This window comes from Rhineura floridana, chromosome 13 (genome assembly GCF_030035675.1).
Source record: "Rhineura floridana isolate rRhiFlo1 chromosome 13, rRhiFlo1.hap2, whole genome shotgun sequence".
Lineage (NCBI taxonomy): Eukaryota > Metazoa > Chordata > Lepidosauria > Squamata > Rhineuridae > Rhineura > Rhineura floridana.
The window spans coordinates 33,120,995-33,133,798 of NC_084492.1; the positions used below are offsets into that span (position 1 = coordinate 33,120,995).

The 12,804-nt window shown below is 45.2% G+C and overlaps 2 protein-coding genes across 4 annotated transcripts in view; both read left to right on the top strand.

The window, feature by feature from the left end:
- LPCAT2 (lysophosphatidylcholine acyltransferase 2) overlaps positions 1–12,516 on the top strand; it is a 47,428-nt gene extending 34,912 nt beyond the window's left edge. For 2 of the 3 annotated variants that reach the window (XM_061594044.1, XM_061594046.1), the window contains exons 12-14: positions 7,518–7,616; positions 8,859–9,000; positions 10,841–12,516. In XM_061594044.1, coding sequence (XP_061450028.1) covers positions 7,518–7,616; positions 8,859–9,000; positions 10,841–11,073 — 474 coding nt within the window. In that variant the 3' untranslated portion in view covers positions 11,074–12,516. The remainder of the gene's footprint in view (positions 1–7,517; positions 7,617–8,858; positions 9,001–10,840) is intronic. The other variant, XM_061594045.1, reaches the window with a different exon arrangement.
- On the top strand, positions 199–5,232 carry CAPNS2 (calpain small subunit 2). Its single transcript, XM_061594047.1, has one exon. It carries the CDS (start codon positions 270–272, stop codon positions 1,161–1,163), a length of 894 nt encoding a protein of 297 aa, XP_061450031.1. The 5' UTR covers positions 199–269; the 3' UTR covers positions 1,164–5,232.
- Positions 12,517–12,804: the final 288 nt, after the last annotated feature.

Sequence of the window (12,804 nt, forward strand, 5' to 3'; positions counted from 1 at the left end):
ATGGGGTTCAGGTGAGCCTGAGGTCTCCAGATAAAGGCTTTGCAACTCCTGAATTCACAATAAGGAGAATCTGTCTTCATCTGTCTGTAGCAGAGGGTGGAGTCCTGCCACTCCTGTGGAGTCCAGGTGTGCAAGACGGCATGTATGGGCATGGCAAATTGTCATTGTTTTGGCTGCTAAATGCCTCTTGTAGCGCACACCCAACTGTGCTCTCCTCATATGCCCTTGGAGCTTTTTGGAAAGTGCTTGAGTCTCTCCGGATCTTCATCATGTTCCTTGTTCAGGCTTTGTTGGATACAGCTACCAGTGGTGGTAGTGGCGGCGGTGCTGGGGGAGCCCTCATGAAAAGCCTTGGAGGTGGCGGTGGCAGTGCTGCGGGAGCCTTCATGAAAAGCCTTGGAGGTGGTGGCGGTGCTGGGGGAGCCCTGATGAAAAGTCTCGGAGGTGGCGGTGGTGCTGGGGGAGCCTTGGCGAGAGGCCTTGGAGGGCTCTTAGCAGGAGGCGGCGGTGGAAGTAAAGCAGGGAATGTGGTTGGAATCGTCGGAGGGCTGGTTAACATCATCAGCGAGGCGGCAGCTCAGTATACCCCCGAGCCACCGCCAGTCCCCCGTAGCCATTTTGCCAATGTGGAGGCCAATGAGAGTGAAGAACTCCGCCAATTCCGCCGGCTCTTTGCCCAGCTGGCTGGCGATGACATGGAAGTGTGCCCCACCGAGCTGATGAACATCCTCAACAAGGTGATGGCCAGGCACCAGGACCTGAATGTGGAGGGCTTCAGCCTGGACACGTGTCGGAGCATGGTGTCCGTCATGGACAGCAACACCACGGGCAAGCTGGACTTCTACCAGTTCAAATACCTGTGGAACAACATCAAGAAATGGCAGTGTGTCTTCAAGCAGCACAGGGGCCCGTCAGGGGCCATCGAGATGACTCAGCTGCCTGACGCTTTCAAGGCTGCCGGCTTCCACCTGCATGAACAGCTCTACGCGCTGATCATACGCCGATACGCCGACGAGGACGGCAGCATGGATTTTAACAACTTCCTCAGCTGCCTGGTGCGCCTTGATGGGATGTTCCGAGCCTTCAAATCCCTGGACAGAGATGGTGATGGGAAAGTCCAAATGGGCATCCAAGAGTGGTTGCAGTTGACCATGTACTCTTAAAGCCAAGCAATGTGGCGAGGGAGGAGAATCTGGTGCTCCTTCCAGCTTCAGACTGCAAGCGTTACTTTTTTAGTTAAATAGCCAGGTCCTCTTCCTTTATGGAAATGAGGACAACTCTCTCACGCCATCAGTACATTTTAGATTTTTCGGGATAGGCAAGGTAGGGGAATGTGTAAAATTATTTCTGGCATTACTCAAGGTGTTCACTTTAGTTTTCTTGTCTATGATATGTACTTCTTCTTTTGCTGAAAGTGCTTTTTTTTTGGAAGAATGAGGGAGGCCACTGTGTATTTTGCTAACATGTTTATCACTTGAGGAATATGTATATACATTTTTTGCATACATAAGCTGTACACGTGCCTAGGATCAAGAATGTGTGGTTAAAAAGTGTCTAAAGCAGGGTTGGGGGTGGAATGTTGCTCACACAGATTGCAATACCATGTGGAATGGAGTGGGGTGTCTCTTATTCCTTTATGACTAATCTGTAATTGCAGTTAGATTGCAGCAAAATGCATTGTTGTATAGTGCAGGGAAGTCCCCCCCTCTTAACCCAAATCTTTCCCCTCCTTATACTGCACACTGCTGGGGCTTGAGTAGACCAATTTCCTTTCCTGCCCCACCTCCCATTTTCCCTTCTGCCCACCCCCCCACCCCACCCCCACCCCCATACTTGGAAAGCAGTCTGTTGGCCAGTGCCAGTTCAAAAGCATTCTGTCAATCTAACTGCTATCGATTCTAGTTTATTCTTTGTCCACAAGCTACTGCTTTTACTGATCCATTTTTTGCCCCTTAGAAAAAATATTAACAACATAAGAACATAAGAAGAGCCTGCTGGATCAGGTCAGTGGCCCATCTAGTCCAGCATCCTGTTCTCACAGTGGCCAACCAGGTGCCTGGGGGAAGCCCGCAAGCAGGAACCGAGTGCAAGAACACTCTCCCCTCCTGAGGCTTCCGGCAACTGGTTTTCAGAAGCATGCTGCCTCTGACTAGGGTGGCACAGCACAGCCATCATAGCTAGTAGCCATTGATAGCCCTGCCCTCCATGAATTTGTCTAATCTTCTTTTAAAGCCATCCAAGCTGGTGGCCATTACTGCATCTTGTGGGAGCAAATTCCATAGTTTAACTATGCGCTGAGTAAAGAAGTACTTCCTTTTGTCTGTCCTGAATCTTCCAACATTCAGCTTCTTTGAATGTCCACGAGTTCTAGTATTATGAGAGAGGGAGAAGAACTTTTCTCTATCCACTTTCTCAATGCCATGCATAATTTATGCATATTGATATTAATATTGATATTTTGAAAGGATATATTGATAAATTCAAGGAAATAATGATAACAATATTGATATTCATATCAATATTTTAGATGCAACTTTAAAAAAAAAATCCATTTCCAAAAATAACAGGAGAAAATCGCTACCTAAAAATCCAACCCACAACGATATAAAGTAAGCAAATTAATGGAAGATTCGGTACCAAATCTGAATTGTGCGGAATTCTAGCACATCCTACACCGTACCCAATACTCTGTAAGCCCCGGATGTTTAAAGATCCTTGTCAGGCAGCTCTATACTTTTTTCCTTCTTGTTTTGTTTTAGAAGTTTGCCTTTTTAGTTTACAAATGTTTATTCTTCTGTGTAACTAGAGAGTCCCTGAAGTATGTAGAAACCCCTAGGTTATTTTGGGGCATTCTTTCATTTTTAAATTGTGATAGACACCCAAATTTGTCATTAGAGAGAATGATGCAGGGCTGGATACAGGTGAAAGGGAGTTACAGGCTGAGCAAAGTTTTGTTCATTTGATATTCTGCATCATTTTGCCTGAGATGAGATTTGAATCTCAAGCAAGTACTAGCAGAATAATTCTTCAGCTAATTCCTGTGTGTAAAGGGGTACAAACAAGGGAAAATAAGTTTGGATCATACTTATTGTGTATGAGTACCACCACCACCCTAAAAAATTCTATTTATTTGAACATGTCTCAGCTTGGTATGGCAGGGTGGGGGCAGAAGCATATTTTGAATTGAGTGCTATAACACTAACACTGCCAAAAGAAAAAAAAATCAGAAGAGATCCTCATCTATGCATTTAGCAGAATGCACTCTTATCACTTCAGACTCCTGCAGGATCTCTCATTTAAACCAGGGCTAAGGCAACTTCTGCCTGAAGCCTGAATGTGAACCTTCAGGCCTCTCTGGCCATCTCCCCGGGTGACATCCCCTTTCTCTGGGCCAGATCACTGGTTTGCATCCTCAAGTGTTTTTTGCTTGGCTAGAATATGTCCTTGAACTCAGATAATGCCTCTTGCAACTTTTTTTTTTTTTAAGAGCTGTAAATGGAACCTTGGCTGCTCCGTTTTGGCCCAAGTGAAGGTTCCAAATCCTCTTCAAGGGCAGCCCCATGTAGAGTGTGTTGCAGTAGTCCATCTTGAGATCCCGGGGACTGAACCTACACCTTCTGTGTGCAAAGAAGATGTTCTGCCCCTGAGCTACAGCCCCTCCACATTTGAACATAGGAAGCTAATTGCCTTATGCCGTATCAGACCCTTTGTACATCTAGCTCAGTGCTGTCTCTCTAGAGTGGCAGTGGTTCACCGGGGTTTCAGACAGGGACCTTTCCCAGTCTGACCTGGGGATGCTGGGGATGAAATCTTCCACATACAGGGCATCTCCTCTGCTGCTCAGCTTTCTCGCATGTTTGCTCTTGTCCCTTCTTACCCTTGCAACAACCCAGCAAGGTAGGTTAGGCCTGAGAGAGAGAGACTAGTCTAGGTAAGCAAACGGACCTAGCCTTGGTCCTGCACAGGAAAACAGGAAGCAGCCTTATATCAAGACAGACTGTTGGTCTGTCGAGCTTAGTATTGTCCGCACTGGCTGGCAGCTGTTCTCTGAGGTTTCTGGCAGGCGTCTCTCCCACCCCTGCTTGGAGATGCTGGGGATTGAACCTGGGACATTCTGCACGCTAGGAAGATGCTCTGCCACTGACCTGCAGCCTTTCCTTGTGCTGTCCACAACAGCACAATGGCATTGCAATAGGCAGCGGTGTGTGTGTGTGTGAGTGAGAGAGAGAGAGAGAGACTGCTGATTGCCTGTCTTTCTGCTTTTTGAGGATGGGGAAGAGGGAAGAGGTATGCACCATCTCCCCTCTGCATGCATGCACACGTGCACGCATGCCCCCCCCCAAATCCTCCCTTCTCTGCTATTTCTGCAAATACCATTTCTTCTTCTTTGTCTCTCCCTCCTCCCCACCCCACCCCCCGGCTGTCTCCAAACTTGCCCCATTTCTAAAACTGCCTTTTCTGGTTTCCACCACATCATCAGTTCTGGCTTTATGTTGATCCAGGCTCCCCTCTTTGCTTTTTCAGACCCAAACACAGGTCTTTGTGCATTAAGCAAGGGAACAGAGCAAGCGAAGATGATTCATGCTATCTTTTAAATCCAAACACCTATCTTTGTATTTGCTCATCTCCCCGCCCAGCATGGAAACAACACCCTGCCTTTGCTGTTGGTCTTCATATCGGTTTTAGAATGCTCTTACTTGAATAGCTCCAGCTGGCCTGGGAGGGCCTCAGTCAACTTTGCATGCTGTGTGCAACCACATCCTAACGGCCACTGTTTTTCTTTAAAGAGAAACTGGGGTGTGGTTTTGGGGGGACATTTCAAACTGGGAAAGTATGTGGGGGAAGAATAACTTAGTTACCTCTTTTCCCACCACCAGCTTCATCTCCACAGAGTTCCAAATGCGTGTCGCTCTAAAAGAAAGATCCCTGTGGAAAATATTTGTCAGGGTTTAGTTTCAGGAAGAACTTTGTTATACCTGCTTTTGCTGTTTGATAACGAAAACTTTGTGAGTTTTTGTTTTGGCGCTGGTGGCCAGAGCTAAACTTGTGGCTCAACTCTAAATGTATGTTTTGCTTTCTGCTTTGTGATGCCTTACAGCTAAATTATCTACGCTTCTGTATTACGCTGCAATTATTATTATTTTTCAGTTCCAACGGCAAAAAAGCAGCAATCTAGGCCTGTGATCTTGGCAACACTGACAAATGAAATAATGTTCGCTTTGTCTTTGCAAACCTGTTTTATATTTTGTTTGATTTTTTACTAGTAGAAACGTTTTTCCTTCTTCCCTCATGGGGTGGGCAGAGGGAGAAGGCAGTTAAATCTCAATAAGCGAACCCTAGTTTTCACAGCATTCCATTCTTTCAGGCAGAGCCCCACCCTTCCTCTGTCTGAGAGCCTGGAAGTTAGCCAGTACTATGCATGCTTCTTGTACCTGAGCATGCATACAGCCAATAGCTTGAACTGGAGTCCGCTTCCTTGCGCTTGAAGTTTTCAAAATGGTTATCATGTACATAAAAGAGATCATCAAGAATTTTTTGTAAACGGGGAAATTCCATCAAATGTCAGGGAAAGAAATCTAAATATTAAGATTGTCATAGTGCAATGCTCAAGCTTCTTGACTGCAACATAATTCTTTGTAGGAATTAATAGGATAAAGAGTTAATAAGAGCAGAAAGGACACAGACAAACCTTGGGAAAGGGCCAGAGTTCAATGGGAGAGTGCATGCCAATGCCCCCAGTTTAGTCTCTGGCATTTCCAGCAAGTCTGGGAGAAACTCCTGCCGGGAACCCTGCAGAGCCACTGCTGGTATAAGATTCGGTATATGGCAACTTGCTGTGTTTCTGCACGACGGATCGAGCTCTACCTTTGTCTTTACCCATCCTCAACTTCATAGGAGTTGATCTAGGATGCAGTAGGCTGCCCTCTACGGAGTCAGATCCTCAGTCCATCTAGCTCAGTGTTGTCTACACTGACTGGCAGAGTTTCAGACAGGGGACCTTCCCAGCCCTACCGGGAGATTATAGAGGCAGAGCTTGGAAAAGTTACTTTTTTGAACTACAACTCCCATCAGCCCGATCCAGTGGCCGTGCTGGCTGGGGCTGATGGGAGTTGTAGTTTTAAAAAAGCAACCTTTCCAAGCTCTGGGGCCCTGGCAAAAGAAGCGAAGTCGTTTGTGTGAATGGTAAAGAGGGGCATTAAAGACCTGGAAGTCCATTTGTTAGATTGGGCAAATGTGTGTCGGGATCAGGAAAGATCTCCGGCCCCCAGAGAAACCTTCCGGCTCCAACGTTGGAGGTGTTATGCCTCTAAATATCAGTTTCTGGGGATCTCAGGTGGGGAGAGTGCTGTTGCATTTGGGTTCTGCTTGCAGGCTTCCCGCAGGTGTCCGCTTGGGCAGTGTAAGAACAGGATGATGGGCTAGAAGGACCTTTGGCATCTATAAACCACATAATATATTTTTTTTAAAAAAAATCACCAATTGGTGTACCGTGTAAGAAAACCAAACAATATATCATTAAAGGATTAAAACAAAAATGCGACCCCCAAACCAACAAAAGTGTAAAAACACATCCAAGCATCTAAAAAAGAAATCTTGAGGATTCAAACACATAAAACTGTCCTATCTTACGGGTCAGAGGGGGGAAGCCTGGGCAAAAAGGTATTATATTATTATTACATTACTATTAAAAAGGTCAGGCTTTACAAGACGTCCAAAGCCACATACAGTTGCTGCTTCTCTGATGGCAGACGGAAGGGCATGGCACAGCACAGTACAGGGGCAGCAGCAGAAATAATCCATTTTTGGGTCACTGCCTTACGATGTTCTCTAGGGTGTCGTGCCCCAAGCAGAATTTACCCAGAGGATCTAAGAGATCATACAGCTCTATACAGGGATAGGTGGTCTTTCAGGTAACCTGGGTCTGCGTTGTTTAAAGACCAGCAAGACCTTGAACATGGCCCGGTAGCTGATCGGCAACCAGTGCAGTTTCCTTCAGCGCAGGTATGATATGTCCAGGTGCTGCACTCATCATCCTGACCACAGCGTTCTGCGCCAGCTACAGCTTCCAGACCAATCCAAGGGAAGCCCCACTTAGACCGCAATACAAATGAGTTGCATCAAGAAGCTGTTAAAATGCACAATTTGTCGGCTTGTATGGAATAGTTTTTCCTGGTCTCGGTTATATTTGCCCTGTATACAAAAAGCAAAGTACCAATTCTTTTGTAGCCAGAATGGTGCTAGCCATACAGAAGAGGGTGGCCTTAATGGGCTCTAGGAAAACCCAAGACTTGTAGATGTATTACAAATCTTGGGGGGGGGGTCTCAAAAAGACCAATGAGGCTATTTACTTGGTAGATGGAAATTGATGGCAGAGAGAGGAGGAAATAAAACTAGCAAGGGAGAGGAGGCTCAGATGGAGAATCCTGGAGAAGGGCAGGTCATAGCTGGTGGGCCAGAACCCTGAATCAGAGCATCTGTCCACCCACACCCTTCAATAAATGTTTCATTTCTTACAGAATGGAGATGGTACCATAGACTTCAGAGAATATGTGATTGGTTTGTCTGTTATCTGCAACCCTGCCAACACAGAGCAGACCATTCAAATGGCATTTCAGGCAAGTCCTCAAGTCTAGCTGTCTTGACTCCAAAAAGCTACACATGTTTTTAAAACCCATGAATTGTATCCAACTAAGTTATGCACAGAGCAGACCCACTGAAATTAATGGATTTAAGGTAATCCCAACTATTAATTTGAGTATGACTAAATCGGATACAACTCCTAGTTTCCCCAATTTTTAAAAAAACTAACTTATTGCAAGTTGGAAAAGGAAAAAAAGCTTTTTGTCTAAATTGTATTGAACAAAAGCTGCATCATGTAGATACAGTCAAGAGTTTCTTGATGAGACAGAAAACGTTTTTGGAGGAAGAATTAATACCTTAATATGACATTGCTTTTATTTTTAAAAATAAAATTGGGGGAAAATCACTACAAAAATGCTCATGTATTAAAAACAGTATCACATAGCTGTTTTTATCTAATCTGTTATTTCCAGAAACTGCAGCCTTATCAAGACTGCCCATCTCACAATATGTTAAGTGTACATTAATGAATGCCCTATTCATAGAATCATAGAGTTGGAAGGGGCCTTGCAGGCCATCGAGTCCAACCCCCTGCTCACAGCAGGAAATCCACAGCTAGAGCATCTCCTGCAGATAGCTGTCCAGCCTCTGCTTGAAGACATCCTGCGCGGGGGATCCCACCACCTCCCTAAGCAGTCGGTTCCATTGCCGAACTGCCCTTACTGTCAAAAAGTTCCTTCTAATGTCCAATCTGAATCTACGCTCCTACAACTTAAAACCATTAGACCTTGTCCTACCCTCTGGGGCAGCAGAGAACAAATCTGTACCCTCCTCTGTGTGACAGCCCTTCAGGTACTTAAAGAGTGTAATCATGTCACCCCTCAGCCTTCTCTTCACCAGACTGAACATGCCAAGTTCCTTCAACCTTTCCTCATAAGACTTGTTCTCCATACCGGCTATCATCCTCGTCGCCCTCTTCTGAACCCGCTCTAACTTGTCTATATCTTTCTTAAAATGAGGTGCCCAGAACTGAACACAGTATTCCAGATGAGGCCTGACTAATGCAGATGAGGCCTGACTAATGCAGAATATAGTGGGACTATTCAGTGCCTTCCAGTTCCTAACGCTCTCTTGATGTCCAGTACCACCAAACTCCAGCTATTTATGGCTTCTCTATAATTCTCTTGACTTGTTATCAGTGCAGTCCCTTTGACAATTCCCAGTTTAGCAATGGTCCACACTGCAAAAAGTCAGTAGGTCTCCATTTTTTTCAACAGCTCTTTGACGTCGATGAAGATGGCAGCATAAACGAAGATGAATTTAGCTTAATTATCCGTTCATCACTTGGACTTCCTAACCTTGATGTTTCTAATCTGTTCAAGGAAATAGACGCTGACAACTCTAAAAAGCTCTCCTACGGTAAATGTTTCCAATATTGAACGGTCACAGCCTCCTTAGGAATTGTTGCTTGTATATGAGAATGCTGAAAGTTCTGCGGGAGAATCCTTAGGGTTTATCTACAGCCCCAGTGGTTCTGCAGGGAAACCACGACAACTCAAATCAGCTGAAAACTCTTTTAGGTTTGTCGTGTAGAAATGGCCTGTAAGCATTTCTTCTTGTATATATGGTGCATACTGGGTGTTCAACTCAATGATCTCATTTGGACATTCCCTCTGGACACTTCCAGGCTGTCACTATTTTCAGGTGCGATTTGATCCCATACCACCAAATTCAGATTGTGCAATTAAAGCTGATTCTGAGGTCTTGAGCAACAAACCCTCTTCCCCATACGTTTTGACTTTTTGTGGCAAGGAAAGTGATGGGAAAATGCACTGGAAAGTGTGGAATAACAGCCACTTTGATGCAACGTCGTCTAACCTCCCTGCAAACAAAAGAGAATGAATTAAATAGCCAACATTGTCTAACCTCCATGCAAACAAATTGGGATAAATGTCTTTAATCATAGTTTAATGCAGGGATGGGTAGGTTGTGGACCAATTCTTAATTTGAGCTGCCAAGCCAAGCCCACCTGCCTGATAGCTAATGTCATGTGACGTTAGGTATGGGGCGGGGCAGGCTGCAGCTGCAAATGGACTATTGAGAGTCCGAACATGTGCTCTCAATTCACGGCCGGCGGCAGGCATGCTGGGGCCCTTGGGCACAAGCTTGTCCTAGGCTCCAACACACATGTGCGTGTGCACAGACATGCACACACGTGTGCCCTACCTGTCTGTCTCTCCTGTCTTTTGCAGCTGTGTGCACTGGGCTACCATAACCAAGATGGCGACCAAGGTTTCCCTAAGAGACTGAAGCTCCACCGCCATCTTAGTTGATGCATGCGTGCGTGCTATGCACGCAAATGCATACCATCAATCAAGATGGCGGCAAGGGCATCAGCACCTTAGGGAAACCTCAGCCACCATCTTGGTTAATGGCAGCCCTGCGCACACAGCCCACGCAGCCACAAAAGACAGGAGAGACAGGTAGGTGGAGCCAGCGAACAGGCTGGGAAGCTCTCTCCCTGCAATCCGTGACAGTACTCTGCCGTGGTTTATCAAAGGGGAGCACTACTTTTGAGGGGCTTCTCGGGCCCCTGTGGCCCCAGGGGCCCTCGGCCAGGGCCCTACCTAGCTGCCCTTTTGCACCAGCCCTGTCTCAGTTGTTCCTTAGCAAGTGCAGGTTGCATTCAGCACCTTTTAAATTTGGTTCCAAAAGAAAGCCCCAGTGGAATTGGTTCCACTCAGAAGCTCACAGTTGGAGCTCCTGAGTGGAGCCAGTTTACCATGACACGCAAACAGGGCCAATATACTTTTTTCCTGAACCCTAAACTATGTTTTAATATTAACTGCGGTGGTTAGAGTGTTGGACTACAACCTGGGAGACCAGGATTCGAATCTCCACACAGCCATGAAGCTCACTGGGTGACCTTGGGCCAGTCACTGCCACTCAGCCTCAGAGGAAGGCAATGGTAAACCCCCTCTGAATGCCACTCACCATGAAAACCCTATTCATAGGGTCGCCATAAGTCGGGATCAACTTGAAGGCAGTCCGTTTTCCATGGTTTGTTTAAACAAGCCAGCTTCACATCCCATGGTTTGAAGTTGGCTTGTCTCAAATAAACCACAGTTTTTCCATCCAAATGACTGTGCTCTTAAACGAAAACAGACGTTTATTCTCTTCATGCTAAAACTACAGTTTAGCGTGATATCCAAACTCTTCTCAACATTAGCAATAACTTCTTGTGTTTATTAATTTTCAGAAGAGTTCAAGGATTTTGCTCTGAAACATCCTGAATACGCCAAGCTGTTCACAACGTACCTTGAGCTACAACGTTGCCAGGTGTTTACAGACACGGAATATAACTGCAGCACTCCGACTGTAAAAAACCCTGTTTCAGAGATGACCTCGGTGCCAAAGAATAAAGTCTGTCCTCAAGCCGGTGACAATGATGACCATTCCAGTGTCAGCGTCTCAGATAAAAAGGAAGACTGAATCTAAAAAAACCCCAAAATATACTTTGATATTTTGTGTTTTGCTTTTAATATAACCTGCGTAAGGATTAATAGTCTTTAAAAAATAATGCTATTTTAACATTTTTACCATAGAAGGTAAAGATAAAGCTTTAATTGTTTTTTTATTTAATAATCATATTTGTCCAACTATTTTAATGAATAAATTATTCTCTTATTTTTTTTGCCCCTTGGGCTGCATTAATTGCCTGCATTGAGGCAAAATGCAACACACTGGCTGCTCTCTTGGAAGAGCGCCATTGATCTTTCTTTTCCTCCAGGCATTGTGGCAGATGTTGCCAACCAGCTAAGAACTAGTTCTGGACTAACATACTGATTTCTCTGCTCTGAGGAAGCTTGGCCTTTTGGAGCAGGATGGGACACTGGTGTCGTAAGTGAGTGCGGTTGGAGCTCGCATTTTGGTTGGCCGTCATCTTAGTCCCACTGTGTAGATGTCTTGTCTTTCCCCCCTTCATGTCCACCCTCATTGTCCTACCCCAACTGTTCAGGCACTCCACCACCTTCTCCTTTCCCTCTTTGGCTCATCAAATGACACCATCAGCATTCTGGGACAGCTGTCCGATGACTGCATCAGCCCTAAATAGAGACATAATTTTGGTCCTTGCCATCATTCCATTTGTCTGTTGAGAGTCATTTCCCAATTGATCATGTGTGTGTGTGTGTGTGTGTATAGAAACATAAGCTACTAAGAAACGAGAATGTTTACTAGCAGATGGCATTTCTGAGGCCTTCCTTGGCCTGTGTCCTGGGGTTGACTTCAACCAGGAAAATGGTGTAGTAGGAGAGAAGGGGGGAGAGATTAAAAAGAGAAAGCCCTCCAAGTGCTTTGATACGGATCTATAACCCCCTCCTCCAAGAGCTGCATTTGGCTCTTGGAGGCAATCAAATTGCCATCTCACAGCAGCTGATCTGATTGCATCCTTGTTTCATCAGAATCTTCTAAAGGTAGCTTCAGATGACAATTGATAAAATAATGGCACCTTCACATTCAATATGTTGGCTGCAAGCATGTGGGAATCAAGTCAGTTTTAGCACTGGGTCTGCTTCTAGATGTCTCAGAAGCAATGTGATTCATCCCCCATCCCAAAAAAGAAAAGACAACACTGACAGAATCTCCTCAAGGAATGGCCACCTCTCATATTATGTTAACAGCCAAAGATGGACCATCTTTGAGGTTCCTCAGAAGAGTACATTTGTCAGCAGAGTAAATATGTGTGTTCAGAAGGGGGAAAGTGCTCACTCAGGGAATTTGACCTTGTAACTACACTAAAAAGCCAGTGTACAATATTTTTGCACGCTTTTCCCCTACAAAATGAATGTATTTCCTAGTAATGTCTCTCTAAGCCTAATAAATACCTGTCTTACCTTGCCGCCTTGGTAGGGAGCGGTCTTCTGGGATGGAAAGGATGGAAACATTTTAATGAATAAATTAAAAATAAAAGAACATGGTGTATTTGCACTTGATGGGGGGTTATGGCTGGCTTTGTGCTGGTTGATTTACTGCTATAAGCTTTGATGTGTGACTAGCAGTAGTTCAGGGGTTCTTTTTTTAAAAAAAAATGAAGCTATAGATTCAAGAGTTTTATGACTTTTTCTAGGGTGCTCAGGAGACAAAATGGTCCGAAGGTGCCTGGCGCAGTGCAATGTTTGAAGCTAAATGCGGCTGGGCTGCTGTACTGTAGGTCTGTGTATG

Excerpts from the sequence above, each read along its gene's own strand:
- CAPNS2 (XM_061594047.1), top strand. The coding sequence starts at position 270 with ATGTTCCTTGTTCAGGCTTTGTTGGATACAGCTACCAGTGGTGGTAGT.